At 44.6% G+C, this 18,879-nt stretch overlaps 2 protein-coding genes and 1 pseudogene across 5 annotated transcripts in view; 1 reads left to right on the top strand and 2 right to left on the bottom strand.

Annotated features, from left to right (window-relative positions):
- The window catches only part of GSPT1 (G1 to S phase transition 1), a 41,213-nt gene extending 22,384 nt beyond the window's left edge, over window positions 1-18,829 (bottom strand). Inside the window, exons 1-3 of one of the 3 annotated variants that reach the window (XM_054534734.2) lie at window positions 18,810-18,829; window positions 1,139-1,180; window positions 991-1,032 (exon numbers count right to left, since the gene is read on the bottom strand). In XM_054534734.2, the coding sequence (XP_054390709.1) occupies window positions 991-1,012 (22 nt within the window). In that variant the 5' untranslated portion in view covers window positions 1,013-1,032; window positions 1,139-1,180; window positions 18,810-18,829. Of the gene's footprint in view, window positions 1-990; window positions 1,033-1,138; window positions 1,181-18,118; window positions 18,720-18,809 lie in introns of those variants that run through there. The other 2 variants (XM_024241428.3, XM_003780455.5) reach the window with 2 other exon arrangements.
- Window positions 1-18,879, top strand: part of TNFRSF17 (TNF receptor superfamily member 17) — a 151,829-nt gene that overhangs the window by 39,815 nt on the left and 93,135 nt on the right. Inside the window, exon 2 of one of the 2 annotated variants that reach the window (XM_054534736.2) lies at window positions 7,660-7,756. The exons of the other annotated variant lie outside the window; for it this stretch is intronic. Within the exon in view, the coding sequence (XP_054390711.1) occupies window positions 7,750-7,756 (7 nt within the window). The 5' untranslated portion in view covers window positions 7,660-7,749. The remainder of the gene's footprint in view (window positions 1-7,659; window positions 7,757-18,879) is intronic. 2 annotated transcript variants of the gene reach the window in all.
- Window positions 5,573-7,664, bottom strand: LOC129050921 (cytochrome c oxidase subunit 6C-like; annotated as a pseudogene).

Here is an 18,879-nt window from a genome sequence, read left to right as displayed (position 1 = left end):
CTTTAAAACAACAAATGGAAGTTTGCATATGTAGTTCCATTTCCTAACGCCTAGTGACACATAAGCAGGAAAACCTCATTCATAACAGAAATGGGTGACAGCTTTCAAGGCAGACTCACTGCTGGTATCAGATCAGAGGGCACTGACTCACAGGCTGAGATTGCTATTTTAGCAAAGCTTCATTTTCATAAGGGCAAACAAAATGCAAACAAGAGTTCTAACATTCCCAACAGCCTAGTTATTCCAGTGTGGAGACACCCTGATAGTAAGAAAAAAAGGAAAGTTTAAAATCGTGACACACGAGAAGTATGAAAGGATTTAGGAAATATTTTCTTTTTCCTCTTAAAGTAATAAAACTTTGACATCAACTTTAATCACGCTGGGAACATGAAACCCTTAAGAATAAAGTTATAAAAAGGAAGAACATTTTTCACCAAGAAAACAGAACGTGTGACCGGGCACGGTGGCTGACGCCTGTAATCCCAGCACTTTGGGAGGCCGAGGTGGGTGGATCACGAGGTCAGGAGTTCGAGACCATCCTGACCAACATGGTGAAACCCTGTCTCTACTAAAAATACAAAAATTTGCCAGGTGTGGTGGTGCATGCCTGTAATCCCAGCTACTCAAGAAGCTGAGGCAGGAGAATCACTTAAACCCAGGAGGTGGAGGTTGCAGTGAGCCAAGATTGTACCACTGCACTCCAGCCTGGGTGACAGAGCGAGACTCCGTCTCAGAAAAAGAAAACAGAACATGTACAGGTATTTAAATTGACTTGACCATTCCTCCACTCAATTTGATTTGCAATCATTAAGTTTATCAAGGCAGTGTTAGTGCCTAGTTTGTCCTACTTTCTAAATACTAATAGCAAAGACTCAATGTTTCTTAAATGTAGGCATTACAATAATCATAACACTTACATAATGCACATATGCATAAATCTTGAGAAAGAGTTTCATATTACTGTATTAATATGGTCAGAAATTTTCTTACCAATAGGTTCTGAAAGTTCCATGCTAACAGCTGAATTTGAACCTAGACAAGAGATTGAAATATTATATTTACAAAACAGTATCTAGCTTTACACACCATAGACAACCTAATGTTTTCTCAAGTAGACTTTCAAAGAGTACATCATTACCTTCACACAATGACTGTTCCTCTTGAGAGGATTCCACAGGTGCTGTTTAACAGAAATAAGTTCTATTAAAAATTGATACTTATCCATCCATTTCACTTATCTTTTAATATGCAGTAAAAACAGAAGTTCAATAACACGACACAAGCCTCAATCAATAACCCCAGATCAATGGCAGCTAACTCAGGCCTTCAAATTAGAAGTCTCTGCTTAACCTACTTTTCAAAATTCTACTAATTACAGCCAATTTTGAAACATTTTCAGTAGTTTCAATGTATTCATAAAAACATGCTTATTCTTCTGATTTGCTTTATAAACCTTTTCTTCACAGATACTGTCAAAGTAATTTGCAGCTCAGCACAGATCAAATTAGAGATGTGCTCAACAAATACACATCTACTTCCCGTGATTCTCTCTTGGTAACCCAGCCCAAGAAAGCTGTGATTAGCTCCCCCACCCCTTTTTTTTTTTTTTTTTGGAGACTGAGTTTCACTCTTGTTGCCCAGGCTGGAGTGCAATGGCACGATCTCAGCTTACTGCAACCTCCATCTCCCCGGTTCAAGCGATTCTCCTGCCTCAGCCTCCTGAGTACCTGGGATTACAGGCGCATGCCACCATGCCCGGATAATTTTGTATTTTTAGTAGAGACGGGGTTTCGCCATGTTGGTCAGGCTGGTTTCGAACTACTGACCTCAGGTGTTCTGCCCACTTCGGCCTCCCAGAGTGCTGGGATTACAGGCTTGAGCCACCGCATCCAGCCTGTGATTAGCCCTTTTTAATATTCCATACTCATGTTATCAAAATCCCTGAATAAATTAGATACCCATAAGATAAATGACATTTGTATAGAGTCCTGAAATACATATAAGCCGTTAAAAACATCTGCAGAAAAGGTGATTCCAATGATGCCAGTTTCTTCCTACGCTAGAACTCTAAGACCAAGCAACAATCCAGTTTCCAGTTGCCACACTGCAAAGTTACTTATGACATTACTGAAAGAGATGTAGGAGAAATACATACTAATAACCAAATATCTAAGTCTGCTTTTTGGATTTTAGTTTGTCAGATACAGACAAACCTAAATTATACTCCAATATGAACGTGCCCCTGCTTTAAAGAATCTCCACGACAGAAAAAGATACCAAAGAATTAAATCATATGAATCATGCACAGCAAGTATGAAAAAATAATGCATTTGTAACCTGTAAAATCATTGCCCGGAAAGGATCAATACCTGTAAGAGTCAAGAGAAAGTGTTTTGGGCCCAACCTTCAATAGCATCAAATGTTGAGTAAAGTAATTTCCTGTCCCTGATAGGTAAAGGACAACCAAATTGTTTTTCTTTTTCTTTTTTTAAGTGACAGGCTCAGATTGTCACTTAGGAAGATCTTTGTCTTGCAGCTTAAACTACATGAACTAGAGTGGGCAAGACCCCACAGGCAGGAAAACCCACATCACCACTGCAAGAAAGCATGCCATGGGGACAACCAAGCAATACAACTGGGAGGGGATGGGGGCTACACCTGACAGGAGTTGGGAAAAAGGGAGAGTAAAAGGTCTAAGATGACCCCAAGCTGTGGGATGAGCAGGACATTAACAAACAGGCGGGAAACGCATTTGAACCTGGTTTGGAAGGAGGCAGAAACTGTACTTCAAACACAATACAGATTAACTTTTTTTTGCTTTTCCATTTTGAAGAAAAGTTTAAGGATAAGGTAAGGAAAAATTACTCAATTTACAGAGAAAACCAGGCAGTACTGAGAGAATCAAGTTCATAGGCCACCCTAAGAAGGAGGTGACTGCATGGGGTACTTCTCAGAGCCTGGAACTGAGCTGACTCCTAGGTTTAACTCCTGGCTTATCACAAGCTGTGAATGCACTTATTCCATTGAAATTGTGGGAATAATATACCATCTACCTGAGAGGATTGTTGAGGAGTTTATGGGAGGAAATGGGAAAACAATTTGTTTAGTGTCAGTTAAAGAACTCCTGGCATATTCAACAAATGTCAGTCTCCATCTGCTATGTAACTACTCCAACTCATTCCTATCAATATGTATTGAGTATCAGCCAGGCACGGTGGCTCATACCTGTAATCCCAACACTTTGGGAGGCCGAGGCAGGGAGATCATTTGAGTTCGGGAGTTCAAGACCAGCCCAGCCAATATGGCAAAACCCTGTCTCTACTAAAAATACAAAAAAATTAGCTGGGTGTGGCGTACACCTGTAATCCCAGCTACTTGGAAGGCCAAGGCAGGAGAATCGCTTGAACCTGGGAGGTGGAGACTGCAGTGAGCCAAGATCACATCACTGCACTCCAGCTTGGGCAACAAGAATGAAACTCCATCTCAAAAAAATTTAAAAATTAATAAAAATGAATACATATATATGTATTGAGTATCTATTATGGGCCAGACAAGGATAAAAGTACTCACAAATCCATATTGTGTAGGGGGTGGGGGGTGGAGGTGGTAGCAATTTGCTTTAACTAATTTTTATTGAGCCCTAAGTGCCGACTGCTAGCTCATCCCCACCAAAAGCCCTAGGAAACAGATCCTGTAATCACTACCATCTAACATACAGGCACATCAGAATCAACTGCAGGCATTTCCAAGTTATGCAAGTGCCATCTTCCCCTTCCTCAGATAGTCCCTGCTGAAAATCAGTGTATAAGTAAACTAAGCTCTGACGGACATACAGTTATGATGTACTGCGTATCTTAAGGCATGAAAATGACGGGTGTGGTGGGCTTCCTCAACACTCTCAAGCGTATCACTAACTGTAACAGCTTTTCAAAACAAAACAGTACTTACACCTGACCACTTAGTTCCTGGCACCAACTATTAGATTTACAATACAGATGGCTCTTCAACTTACAATGGATTGTAAGTTGCAAATGGGTTGGGCATGGTGGCTCACACCTGTAGTCCTAAACCTCTGGGAGTCCAAGATGGGAGGATGGCAAGAGTTTGAGACCAGCCTGGGCAACATGGCAAAACCCCACCTGTACCAAAAAAAGAAAAAAAAAAACAAACTGTCGGGAGTGGCAGCATGCGCCTGCAGTCCCAGCTGCTCGGGGGCTGAGCCTGGGAGGTCAAGGTTGCAATGAGTCCTGACTACACCACTGCACTCCAGCCTGGGCGAGAGAGTGACACCCTGTCTCAAAAAATAAAAATAAAACCGATATATTTCTATCCTACCTTCATACATACACAGTAAACCTTTACTTGTTCATCCTACTCTGGTCTTATTCATGACTCACATAACATCCAGATTTTACTGGCTACTAATGAGCCTGGGCTTGGAATTTTCCTAGGTTGAACTGTTCATGGCTAGGAAATAGATGATTAGGGTGTAATTTCTCACATCCTGCATGGTTCACAGCTGCTAGTAAAGGAAGTTAGAACCCTCTTAAGGAACGAAATTACAGTTTCAAATTTTCAAATGTTATCTCTATGTTTAGAAACACACCCTTATTAACTATTTAAAAATGGAACAATTTTTTGTACGTGGGAAAGCTTTCAGAGTTTACCACTGAGTGCAACTGCCATGCCCCAAATTACAAGGAAAAACTAAGTTTGAGACCAGCCTGGGCAACATGGCGAAACCCCATCTCCACACACACACACAAAACATATATATAGAGAGATATATATAAAAATTAGGCTGGACATGGCGGCTCATGCTTGTAGTCCCAGCTACTCAGGAAGCTGAGGCAGGAGAATCACTTGAGCCCAGGTAGCACAGGTCGCAGCAAGCCAAGATTGCACCACTGCACTCTAGCCTGGGTGAAAGAGTGAGACCCTGTCTCAAAAAAAAGAGGAAAAACTAGGCTGGGCACGGTGGCTCACATCTGTAATCCCAGCACTTTTGGAGGTGGAGGCGGGCGGATCACCTGAGGTCAGGAGTTTGAGACCAGTCTGACTAATATGAGGAAACCCCAACTCTACTAAAAACACAAAAATTTGCCAGGCATGGTGTCTTGTGCCTGTAATCCCAGCTACTTAGGAGGCAGAGGTTGCAGTGAGTTGAGATCGCGCCATTGCACTCCAGCCTGCAAGAGCGAAACTCCGTCTTAAAAAAAAAAAAAAAAAAAAAGCCAGGCACGGTGGGTCATGCCTGTAATCCCAGCACTTTGGGAGGCCGAGGCAAGTGGATCACAAGGTCAGGAGATCGAGACCATCCTGGTTAACACGGTGAAACCCCATCTCTACTAAAAATACAAAAAAATTAGCCGGGCTTGGTGGCGGGCGCCTGTAATCCCAGCTACTCAGGAGGCTGAGGCAGGAGAATGGCGTGAACCCGGGAGGCGGAGCTGGCAGTGAGCCGAGATTGCGCCACTGCACTCCAGCCTGGGTGACAGAGCAAGACTCTGTCTCAAAAAAAAAAAAAAAAAAAAGCAAAACTAATAGTATAATTTATAATAAAGGAAGATTAATGAATTGGCTGTGATACTTGGTACATTACCACAAATTTTAAAACATGAAGTGAAGATTTTACCAGAAAACAGCAGAACACCAGTACTGCCTGTGATACAGATGATAAACTGGATCTTTTTTTTTTTTTTTTAAAGAGATGGAGTCTCGCTCCGTCGCCCAGGTTGGAGTGCACTATCGCAGTCTCGGCTCACTGCAACCTCCGCCTCCCGGGTTCAAGCGATTCTCCTGCTTTAAGTCCCGAGTAGCTGGGACTACAGGCGCCCACAACCACACCCAGCTATTTTTTGTAGTTTTAGTAGAGATGGGGGTTTCACAATGTTGCCAGGCTGGTCTCAAACTCCTGACCTCATGTGATCTGCCCGCCTTAGCCTCCCAAAGTCCCGGGATAACAGTCATGAGCCACCACACCTGGCCTTCAATTTTTTATAGAGATGGGGTTTCAATAGGTTCCCCAGACTGGTCTCCAACTCCTGAGCTCAAGCAATCCACCCACCTCAGCCTCCCAAAGTGCTGGGATTACAGGTGTGAGCCACCGCGCCTGGCTTCCAAGACATTTTAATCACCCCAAAAGGAAACCCGTATTCATTTAGCAGTTACTGCCCATACTCTCTCCTAGCTTCTGGCAGCCACTAGTCTGTCTGTTTCCTGTCTCTGTGGATTTACCTCTTCTGAATACTTCATATCAATGGAATCATAGAATACGTGGTGTTTGTGTTGCTTCACCATAATCAAATTTTAACTATCCACCCAGTTATCAGGTCAGGCACGGTGGCTCATGACTGTAATCCCAGCACTTTGGGAGGCTGAGGCAGGCGGAGCATATGAGGTCAGGAGTTTGAGACCAGCCTGGCCAACATGGTGAAACCCTGTCTCTACTAAAATACAAGAATTAGCCAGGGTGATGACAGGTGCCTATAATCCCAGCTACTCAGGAGGCTGAGCCAGGAGAATCTGGCAATCTTGAACCTGGGAGGCGGAGGTTGCAGTGAGCCGAGATTGCACCACTGAACTCCAGCCTGGGCATAACAGTGAGACACTGTCTCAAAAAAATAAAATAAAATAAAAATTAGCTGGGTGTGGTGGCACGTGTCTGTAGTGCCAGCTACTTGGGAGGCTGAGGTGGGAGGATCACTTGAACCCGGGAGGTGGAGGGAGGCTGCAGTGAACCAAGATCGCACCACTGCACTCCAACCTGGACCACGGTGTGAGACCCTGTCTCCAAAAAAAAAAAGGAAATGTTTTAGAACTACATAGAATCGCTGGTTGTACAACACAGTGTGAATGTACTAAATGCCACTGAATTGTTCACTTTAAAATGGTTTTATTTATTTATTTGTTAATTGTTTATCAAGAGGAACTATTAGCCCACATATTCATGTGTCATAGTTCAGGAACACGAGTCAGTGACAAACTTCTAGGTAATTCAACCTGAAGAAATTCTTTATATTCCAAGATTACTTTAAACTGAAAGATACCAGCCTTCCTCATCTGCTCAAAATCTCATAATTTCTGTAGAAATCTGCATATGCCTTCTTTCTTGGTTCACCCACACGAAACTTATACAAAGCTGCAACCCCCAGGGATACCATGAATGCTCCAAACATATGAAATCGCAGACGCTTGGCCAGAAGGCCACACATCTGAGGTTTTGGCAACACTTCGGGAGCCACGGTAGTTACTGTCCTTGATACGTATGCCAACCTCAACACCAACATCCTTCCTGACTCATTTTATTTTATTTATTTATTTTGAGTCTTGCTCTGTTGCCAGGCTGGAGTGCAGTGGTGCAATCTCGGCTCACTGCAACCTCCGCCTCTCAGGTTCAAGTGATTCCCCTGCCTCAGCCTCCCGAGTAGCTGGGACTACAGGCGCGCGCCACCACACCTGGGTAATTTTTTGTATTTTTAGTGGAGATGGGGTTTCACCATGTTGGCCAGGATGGTCTCAATCTCCTGACCTTGTGATCCGCCCGCCTCGGCCTCCTAAAGTGCTGGGATCACAAGCGTGAGCCACTGCGCCCAGCCAGTTTTATGTTATGTGGATTTTGCTTGAATTTTTAAAAAGAGTGTACAATTTTTTTTAAAGCTATGATCATGGATCAAAGGACTTGAATATGGAGAATCCTACTTGGCCAGCATATCCACACAGCATACGTCAGTCAAGGCCACAGACATCATGGCAGGTAAAAAAAAAAAAAGCTACGTTTTGATTCAAGTTACATGTTTTAAACACAAATGTTTGGCTAATTCTTAAAAAGTGCTTGATGCATGTACTTCATAAATCAGCAATTTAAATTCATACTGCTTTAGATACAAAACTAATCTTTAAGCCGGGTGTAGTGGCTCATGCCTGTAAAACCAATAACTGGGAAGCAAGGCAGGAGGATCACTTGAGGCCAGGAGTTCGAGACCAGCCTGGGAAACACAAGGAGACTTCGTCCTTACAAAAAATTTAAAAATTAGCCGGGTATAGTGGCACAGGTCTGTAGTCCCAGGCAGGAGAATCACTGGAACCTGGGAGGTGGAGGCTGCAGTGAGCGGTGATCACACCACTGCACTCCAGCCTGGGTGACATAGCAAGACCCTGTATCAAACAATAACAACAAAACACACCCATCCTAAGTGAAATTATAGTTTTGTTAGCTAAATGGGTGTTCATTAAAGAAAAATACAACTTCAGAGCTGTCACAGAAGTGTCTCACATTGCATGAAAGTGAGAAACATGTGTGACAAAATTCTGTCCAAGTTTCTGTAGTGATGAAAAATGTTTTATATCTGTGCTGTGATATGATAGTCACCAGCCACATGTGGTTATTAAGCACTGGAAACATGGCTATTATGACTGAGGAATTGAATTTTAAATTTAATTTTAATAAATTTAAATAGCCACATGTGGTTCTCGATTACACTTTGGATAACAGTTCTAGCTCAAGGATTCTCCTTAATTGTAGTACACATTTGCCTACCTAATCCCCCATTTCTATCCCATTCCCTGTCCATCCCCCACCCTGAAGGGCTAATGATCACTCCCCTAGGACATGACACCTCTTTAAATTAGAGGCATACATGGGGACCGGGTGCAGTGGCTCACACCTGTACCTGTAATCCCAGCACTTTGGGAGGCCGAGGCGGGCAGATAACTTGAGGTCAGGAATTTGAGACCAGCCTGGCCAACGTGGTGAAACCCCGTCTCTATTTAAAAATTAAAAATTAGCCGGGTCTGCTGGCACACACCTGTAATCCCAGCTACTCAGGAGGCTGTGGTGGAAGAATGGCTTAAACAGGGGAGGTGGAGGTTGCAGTGAGCTGAGATCATTGAGTCACTGCACTACAGCCTGGGCGACAGAGCAAGACTCTGTCTCAAAAATAAATAAATAAACAAATAAATAATAGGTACACATGTATCTTAGTTCTTGTTCCCTAGATTATAGACTTCCAGAATGAACTGTGGGTGGATGACTTTTTTCTCTACTTCAGTAATCTCAACAAGTTGGCACGATGTATTGTACAGAATAAATACACAATCAATTTTTACTGAATTACCGTGTTTTCCTTAGATTTTCACACTGGTTCCTTCCAGTCACATCGCTTCACTTTTTCACTTTTTTTTTTTTCTTTTTGAGATGGAGTCTCGCTCTGTTGCCCAAGTTGGAGTGCAGTGGCACAATCTCGGCTCACTGCAACCTCCACCTCCTGGATTCAAGCATGAGCCACCACACCTGGCCTCACTTCCCTTTTCTGACCAGGACCCCTAGCCTCCATCTGTACATTCATTGCATTTCCATTAGGGTTCAACGGAGTGAAAACAATTTTAAATGTGCCAACTTTCTAAGAAGGGGTTAGGGAAACACTACGCTCAGGAGATGTTGGGCCAGCTGTGGTGGTTCCCGCCTACAAACTCAGCACTTTGGGAGGCCAAGCTAAGAGGATTGCTTGAGGCCAAGAGTTCAAGACCAGCCAGGGCAACACAGTGAGGCTCTGTCTCTACAAAAAAAAAAATGTAAAAATGAGCCAGGCGTGGAGGCATACAGCTGTAGTCCCAGCTATTTAGGAGGCTGAGGCAGGAGGATCACTTAAGCCCAGGAGGTTGAGGCCACAGTGAGCTATGATTGTGCCACTGAACTCCAGCCTGGGCAACAATGTGAGACCCTGTCTCAAAAAACAAAATCAAAGAAAGAAACTTTTAAATTAACTATGTGGTTCATACTATATTCCCATTGGATTATGCCAGGGTGGTAACGATAAAAAAGCAAGATTCATTTATCTCAGAAAGAAAATGAGGCTGAGATAATAAATCCAGCAGCCAGCAAGTCTTAATAATTGGCACTTATCTGGTAAGATCATATGAGACAATGTTTCTTGAATTTTTTTTATGAAAATCCCTCCAACAACAAAGAATGATCCCATCTCTGAACAAAAATTTGCAAGCTGAGGTATTTTTTTCCCGTAGACAATACTGAAAAACAGTAAAAGCAAACACCAGAAAGAAGTCTGCAGAACACATAAAAAAATGTGGATGGTTTTGCCTTAATTACCTAACACTCTAAAAATAAAAAGGCTCAGTGGTACAGACAGTGGTGAACAGAGCTGTTTTAAAGTATTTTTCATCAACATTTGCTAAAATGTAAAAAGAAGTAATTTCAAAATATTGCTTTAAATCAGAGCACTGCCTACTTATGACAAATGTCATTCTGCTACTACTGAGACAGAACACAGAGAAATGCCATAGTCCAAGCTCACAGGCCCAGTTTCTGGAGAGTCTCAGTCTACTGTAACGCAAAATCACAAGGAAAGCACTAGCAGTCACTACTAGAATAAACTTTGAAATGACCTAGATTCTAAGCCTCACTCCTCTCATGGATGTGACCTAAGTTATTTAGCTTTACTGAGCCTTTATTTTCTCATCTGTAAAATGGGTCAACAGTACCTAACCTCAAGAGAATGTTGGGAAGACTAAATAACTGATAAGGGGTGGTAACTGCTCAATAAATTTATTACAGCAAGCATTTCAAAGACCCAAAATAATTTCAAAAACCTTTAAGAATGAAACATTAGGCAAATGCCAGGGCCACTCTCAGAAAACACATGCTAGTTGTAATAATTAGCTCCAGGCATGCCCTTTCCGCCCCCTGTTATTAAACAGCATGATGTGGCAGATCGAGCACTAAACTAGCAGGTGGCAAATCTGCATCCTAGACTCAACGGTGTCATTAACTCTGTGAGTGACCTTAGGCATTTACTTAGCATTTCTAAGGCTCCAGTTCCTTTATCTGAAAATGAGGAGGTTGTACAACTGCTAGGGTCATATCCAGCGCTAACATTCTAAGAACCTCTTTATTCAGACACAAAAGCAATGCCACATGATCAACCTGATTAGACTTTGCATAGAGTAACTAAAATTCCATTATGTTTTTCAAACAACCCTGAAAGACAGTCTTATGAGCTACATCCTAACTACTTCAAAAACAATTTGAGGCCAGGCGCGGTGGCTCACACATGTAATCCCAGCACTTTGGGAGGCTGAGGCGGGCGGATCACTAGAGGTCAGGAGTTCGAGACCAGCCTGGCCAGCATGGCAAAGCCCTGTCTCTACTAAAAATACAAAAATTAGCCGGGGGTGGTGGTGCACATGTGTAATCCCAGCTACCTGGGAGGCTGAGGCAGGAGAATCGCTTGAACTAGGAAGGCAGAGGTTGCAGTGAGCCAAGATCGTGCCAGTGCACTCCAGCCTGGGCGATAGAGAGAGATTCATCTCAAAAACAAAAAACAAACAAAAAACCATATAAATAACATTTAAAATACACAAACCAAAACCATTTCAGATACCCTCAAAAAAGTACAAAAATAACAGAAACGGCCAGGTGCAGTGGCTCACACCTGTAATCCCAGCACTTTGGGAGGCCGAGGTGGGTGGCTCACTTGAGGTCAGTAGCCATCAAGACCACCCTGGCCAACATGGAGAAACCCTGTCTCTACTAAAAATACAAAAATTAGCCAGGCATGGTGGTGCGTGCCTGTAATCCCAGCTACTCGGGAGACTGAGGCAGGAGACTCGCTTGAACCCGGGAGGTGGAGGTTGCAGTGAGCCAAGATCACGCCACCGCACTGCAGCCGGGGCAACAAAGGCAGACTCCGTGTCAAAAATAAAAAAATAACCGAAACATTTTTCTGCTACCAAAATTAACCACTTAAAGGCAATGGACAAGTAGTATGGTAACATACTGGAGTTCTACAGAAATATTCAACCAGGAAATTACCCAGTGACACTCTGCAGAATGCGCTTTTTTTTTTTTTTCAAGTGAAGCGACATACAATTACCTAGTGGGAATGTGGTTTGGAAGTGAGTGTCACCACTGTTAGGTCAGGTGCTCGAGAAAGCCTTATTAAGTGTTCTTCTCCCTTTGAAAGTAGAATTATGATGGGAAATTGGTTCAACCTGGAGTACTGTAACAACTAGGTTTCCTTAGAACAAAGCCATTTACAAAGGAGCCATATAAATCTACAGCCTCGGTTCACTTTGTTAAACTCTACTAAAACAAGGCAGAAACTTCTAAGCCTTGAAATCAATCAACAATCAACAGCTAAAAACTGTCAATTTTCTTGACTGTTCCGAGGACCTCAGACCCTTCAACTAGTAGCCAAATTCTTGTCTCCGGAAGATATTTTAAACCCAAGGGTGGAATGATGAAATTCTAAACATGCCCCAATAGACAAACTAGCCAGACTCATAGTAACTGAACTCACTGCTGTTTAATACGAAATAGACAATTACTGTAAAAAGATAACCAGTGCTCTACCTTCAGCACTCTCGACAAACTTAAAAATACAAAACTTGACCAGGCACAGTGGCTCTCGTCTGTAATCCCAGCATTTTGGGAGGCCGAGACGGATGGATCACTTGAGGTCAGGAGTTCGAGACCAGCCTGGGCAACATGGTGAAACCTCATCTCTACTAAAAATACAAAAATTAGCTGGGCGTGGTGGTGGGCGCCTGTAATCTCAGCTACTTGGGAAGCTGAGGCAGGACAATCGCTTGAACCTGGGGAGGCAGAGGTTACAGTGAGCCGAGTTAGGGCCAGTGCACTCCAGCCTGTGACAGAGCGAAACTCCATCTCAAAAAACAAAAACAAACAAAAAAACTTAGCCAGGCGTCGTGGTGGGTGCCTATAGTCCTAGCTACTCAAGAAGCTGAGGCGAAAGGATCACTTGAGCCCAGGGATTTGAAGTTACAATGAGCTATGATCACACCATTGTACTCCAGCTTGGGTGACAAAGTAAGATCCGGTCTCTAAAAAATAATAAGTAAGAAGTTTTTAAAAATACACACAACCTTGGTGGTCAGGCCTTGGCTGCAACTCTGGCCCAGGAGGCCAGAAAAAAAAAGTACACACAAGGCATCCGCAAAGAACAGTGAGCAGATAATAGATAAATCTTTAGTTTTATTAGAGTGACAAGACTGAAATGTTTTACATAAGGGATTGCTGTTCTCAGCTTTGAAAGCCTCCTCTACGCTCTCTGTAGGGCTCACTTACCACGCTGTGACTTCCACTAGAGTACACTGGGCGTCTGATCCCTTTCTAGATTCCTTCAGGACCACAATTTATTCATCTTGGTGTTATTTCAAGTGCCTAGCATAGCATCTTACATTCAGTGGACTGGTAAATGTTTGTTAATGAGTCGCTAGTACATATATCTGAGCAAAACCAGAAATTCGCATTTCTGGAAAAAATTCCATTCCAATACTGCTAACTCAACCCAGAGGGTTATCAAATCTTTTTCATTCCTTTCTCTTCAACCAGAAAGAAAATACTATCTGAACACTTTCAGACATTTCTTCCCCAGCAAACCAAAACAAGCAAATCAAGGCTTAAACTTTGTCGTCTACATGACTTCCTTAACTTGTTCAAACTGAAATTGCTGTCTTTTCACGCAGTACAACTTCAGAAAAGGTAAAAAATAAAGAACAGAAAAATGCAATAAGATATGTACTAACAGCACTACGTAAAACCTGCTCCAAAGAGGGTTTTATACCAGTCAAAAATTCTAACAGTTTAAACAACTGCTCAACTTGGCACAGCATAGCCCTAGATGATGCCTTCACTTCTTCCCTAAATCCTCACTCTCAAGCCATTCATACGTGTAAAACCATAAAACAAGAGGCAAAAAGGTCAGCCATGGCAGAAGTAACGAAAGGCAGTGTAATACTACTGTGATACTCCAGGGATACTGTGGGGCCTCTCCTCTACCCCATCTGCTGTCCCACTGAAGCCTAAAAACACCTTTATATGAGCACTGTTCTTGCAGGCACTTCAGTCTCAAACAGAATCTTACCTATTATCTACCTTGACAGATAGAATTTAACATAATAATAAAGTGTAAGGGCCTTTCTGGATTAAACAACCATTACTTTGATTTGGAATCCTCTCTACTCTGGTGGCCCTGAAGAGGTCACTTCTGAGATGTTTCAGCTTAAAACTGAGAATATTTTAAAAAGCATCTGCCAAGTGGTGATGGTTGCATAACCTTATAAATATACTAAAAGCCACTGAACTGTATGTACGCTTTACTTTTCTTTTTGGACAGTGTCTCATTTGGTCACCCAGGCTGAGTGCAGTGGTGCCATCATAGCTCACTGCAGCCTCCAGCTCCTGGGCTCAAGAGATCCTCCCACCTCAGCCTCCCAAGTAGCTGGGACTACAGGCTTGTGCCACCACACCCAGCTATTTTTTTTTTTTTTTTTTTTGAGACGGAGTCTCACTGTCGCCCAGGCTAGAGTGCAGTGGCGTGATCTCGGCTCATTGCAACCTCCGCCTCCCAGGTTCAAGTGATTCTCCTGCCTCAGCCTCCCAAGTAGCTGCGACTATGGGCGCACACCACCACGCCTGGCTAATTTTTATATTTTTAATAGAGACGGGTTTCACCACGTTGGCCAGGCTGGTGTCGAACTCCTGACCTCAGGTGATCCGTCCACCTCAGCCTCCCCAAAGTGCTGGGATTACAGGCATGAGCCACTGCACCCAGCTGTAGTTTTGTGTGTGTGTGTGTGTGGAGACAGGGTCTCAGTCTCATTATGTTTTATGGAGGCCTCAGGCAATCCTCTCACCTCAGCCTGGCAGAGTGCTGGGTTTATAAGTGTAAGCCAATGCGCCCAGCTTGTACAGTTGAAAAGGGTGAATTTTACAGTGTGCAAGTTAAATCTCAATCATTAAAAAAAAAAAAAAAAAGGCCAGGCGCGGTGGCTTACACCTGTAATCCCAGCACTTTGGGAGGCCAAGGTGGGCAGATCACCTGAGGTCAGGAGTTCAAGACCAGCCTAGCGAACATGGTGAAACCCCATCCCTACAAAAACACACACACAAAAAATAGCTGGGCATGATGGCAGGTGCCTGTAATCCCAGCTACTCGGGAGGTTGAGGCAGGAGAATTGCTTGAACCTGGGAGGAGGAGGTTGCAGTGAGCCAAGATGGTGCCATTGCACTCTAGCTTAGGCAACAGAGCGAGACTCCATCTCAAAAAAAAAAAAAAAAAAAAGTCCTCCTCCAATAAATAAGGCATTCAGCAAATACTGAACACTACAAAACAGAACGTTTCTCTTTAAAATTCAAGTTCCACAATACAATCTGCTAAGTTTTGGAGACAGTGCCTCCTCCAAGTAAGTACTGAGGGCTGCTGGTTTTATTCCATGCTTATTTCTTAATGGCACTGAGTTCTCAGAAACATTAAAGGTGGGATGATGCAAAGAACACCACATCATTACTTTAGAAGCTCTGGCTGTTCTAAAAAGTCCAAGTAACCCTAAAATCACTAAACCAGTTTCTTATCTAACAATAAAAAAACTAGGTGCAAATTGCAACTTAAATACATCCTATCAGAGAAAGTGCTTGTTCTAATATACATTAAGCCTTGTCTTCTATATTTTCATTCATTTGGGGACCTCAATTTTTAAGGAGAATCTCTTGGCCAATTTACTTGGCTCTAGAGAACTGTGCTTAAATGAATTACACTTAATTACACTTAAATGGGTTCCACTTAATTATTTCTTAAGGAACCTATATTCTTTAGTTTTCAAAGAGATCCAAGGTCAATACTGAATCCCAAGGTCTGACTCTCCAGGCTCCTTCAACAGCTTTCCCGGCATGCAGTTTAAAAACACACTCATCACAAATTTCAGCTATGGCTTAACTAAAGAACAAAACGTGCTATCCCTATTGTCCACTTCCTCGCTATCAAAAAACCTTGCAAACTTTTTGGTTCCCCCTTTGTAAGTTCCAATCCAGGTGTTATTTCCTATTTATCCCCCTGCTTTTTATAAGCACTGATTGTTCTCTGATGCTGGCTTTTTATGGACTTAATAGTCCATAATCCAACAGTCCCAATATAACCCTGGACCTCAATTTAGAAAATCAGTTCTTTTCCAAATAGACATCCTACATAGGTTAATTTTTTAAATACATTAACTGGCATTTTGGTAGAAGCAACTGGTAAAGTCAGTAACACCAAAATAGTTTTTTGATTAAAAACAAGAAAGCTGACCGTGATGTAGGGATTTTCTTACTGACAGCTACTTCCCTACAGGTTTTCGTATCTCCAACTTCTAGCATTGTCAAAGACAAAAAGATTAGGTGTAACTACAAATTAGCAACTATCAGGAAGACAGAAAGCCTGCATAAGAGGTAATACCTAGTCACCAAGTCACCAACAGTGACCATTCTAGACCAAGGTTGGTTATCCCCGGATGACTGGCTGGACAGGCTGTAAATGGAGTCCTGAGTCTAGTCAGAGTGGTGCTCGTGGTTCCACAGAAAGGAGGAAGAGCTAAGAAAGAAAATGGCTGGATAAACGGAATCTGCAAAGTAAGGTAGGGAATGGGCACTTTTAGGAGCTGAGAAGTGAACTAGGTTAGGCAGTCAAAATGGCTTGATGTAAGTCAAGATTTACAAGCTAAACTTCCTTATTCAAAAGGAAAACATCGTCTACGGCCGTACCACCCTGAACGTGCTCGATCTCCTCAAAAGAAAACATCAACCACTCACACAAATAAAAGAAATGCCACTGTCAACAAAACCACCAAATCAACCGTGTTGACGTACATACATCATCAGTGTTTCTCCAATCGCTATCCTTTTACCAAGAAAGAGCGAACGGTGACAAAATTTCTGTAGAAAGCAAACTCCTGGAGCACTTTTATAATATCCGCTTATCTAAGAACCACTACAATACAGAACTTTAAAGAGAGAAATCAACAATGTGTTCTCACTTAAAATGCGCTGGATGTCATGACCCAGCCCACTAATGTCCTGGCTAAACGATGAAAGGACGTTCAGCCTTTTCCTTCCTTTTTCATTTTCTCTTTAAGGAAACACTGATAGTTCCTAAAATAAGCACTATTAGGAAGAGAATACTTAAGCTCACTCATTTGACATTCCTACAAAATCAGTACCTGAAAGCATGCTAGCTACCACAAAATAAGCACCATGATGAGAATACGTAAGTTCACTCATTTGCTATTCCTACAACGTCAGCACCTGCAAGCATGCTACCTACCACTTAAGCAACCCCTAAGTACGGGAAGATGTTTAAAAACCAAAGTTAACTCGAAATTTTATGGATTAAAAAATGTATGTCTACCAGCTACGGTCAGAAAGACACGTGACAACTACTAAATTATAACAAATGCTCAAGTGTCTGAAGAAATAGACTGAATGACTGACACACGAACACAGTGAGTTATTCCAAGCAATCTGAATAAGGTCAACGATTTTACAGCAATGAAAATTCTCTAAACGTGTCGCTGACAAAGGATAAAAGTGTAAGCTTCACTTTAAAAAGACACAAATCAATATAGTCTCCGATCACACATTAAGTGAGGAATCCTAACTTTGTGGCACTTTGTAAACTTTAGAAGCGTACACAATGCTAAGGGTAAAACAGATCTTGGTATTGATAGCCAAGTTTCTGCCCGATCACAAGGCTGCAATGCATCTTGGGATTCCTTCAGGACGGTTCGGGGCCACGGATAATTTAAACCGTAATTACAGTTTCAATAGTAGAAAACGCAGCAGAAGACGCTCTCTCGGCTGGGCCTAAGGTGAAAGGAAAACTCGGGCATTTGTCCTCCCCAACTCCTCGGATCTCTAAACGCCCACCCAACTGACTCCTGGCTCCATCTGTCCTCATTCTGCGCCTCGTGGCAGGGATCCGCCGCGGCCCCCACTCCGTCCCATACGGTTCCCATCTCAAGGGAGTAACTGCGGACTCCAGAGCAGGGCAGGGGCGCGGAGGGGCGGCACTCGGGTCCGGGTCTTTGGGCGCGCTGCCCGCTGTCCGCTCCCCGCCCGGCCACCGCCGCGGGCCGCCCCGCGCAGGCCGGCTCCTGGGCTCCGGGCGCCCCACCCAGGCGGACGGCGCCACTGTCAGCGCCCCACGTGCCGGCCGGGCACCAGGGCCGCGCGCCCCCGGACCGCACCCCTACGCCATGTGGGCTCCGGCGCCCGGCCTGGCTTCCTCCCGCGTCCCCGGGGCTGCCCCGCGTCCCGGGCCTTTACCCGCAGGGCCTCCCGTGCCGCTGCCGGCTCCGTGGTTATTGGCGGCGCCGCCAGCTGGGGGTGGCGGCGCTGCCGGGCCCCGCAAGAAGGACGGCACGAACTCGGCGGCGTGGACGTTGGGCACGAAGGGCTTGGCGTTGACGTTGAGTTGCCGGCTGAAGGCCGCGCTGAGGTTCTCCCGCTGGGCCTCGGCCGCCGCCGCCAGGGAGCCGCCGCCGCCGCCGCACGGGCCCGGCCCGGGGGCTTCCATGTCCGCCTGGTCCCAGCAGTCAGGCGCCGAGTCGCTGCTGCTGCTGCCGCTGCTGCTCCCGCCGCCGCCGCCGCCGCCGCCGCCGCCGCCGCCGCCGCCGCCGCCACTGCCCGGATCCATGATCGGGGGGGCCGTGTGTGTGGTGGACAGAGAGCGGGAAATGGAGGCAGGGGCGCCCGGCCGGGGAGGAGTGGGCAGCGCTGACCGAGGGAAGGCGGCGGGGCAGAAGGGCTGGGAGCTAGCGACAAAGATCCCCGGCGTCGCCGCGGCAGCAGCTCCAGTCCCGACTCCACACTCGCGACGACGACAGAGGCGGCGGCGGCGGCGGCTCAACCCTCCTCCTCGTGTGTGCGAGCGGATCTCCTCCCACCCAACCACCTCCGACGGCCTCACAGCCAACCCCACGCTCGGCGCAGATTGACCCCTCGCCGCCACCCGTACCTTCGCCTCGGTAGTTCTCTGTTGTGGCCGCCCCCGTTTCCAGCTATTTAGCGCGGCGGGAAGAGGAACT

The sequence above is a fragment of the Pongo abelii genome, chromosome 18 (assembly GCF_028885655.2).
Source record: "Pongo abelii isolate AG06213 chromosome 18, NHGRI_mPonAbe1-v2.0_pri, whole genome shotgun sequence".
NCBI lineage: Eukaryota > Metazoa > Chordata > Mammalia > Primates > Hominidae > Pongo > Pongo abelii.
The sequence above is the reverse complement of the archived record's forward strand: the minus strand, read 5'-3'. Positions and strand labels throughout refer to the sequence as shown.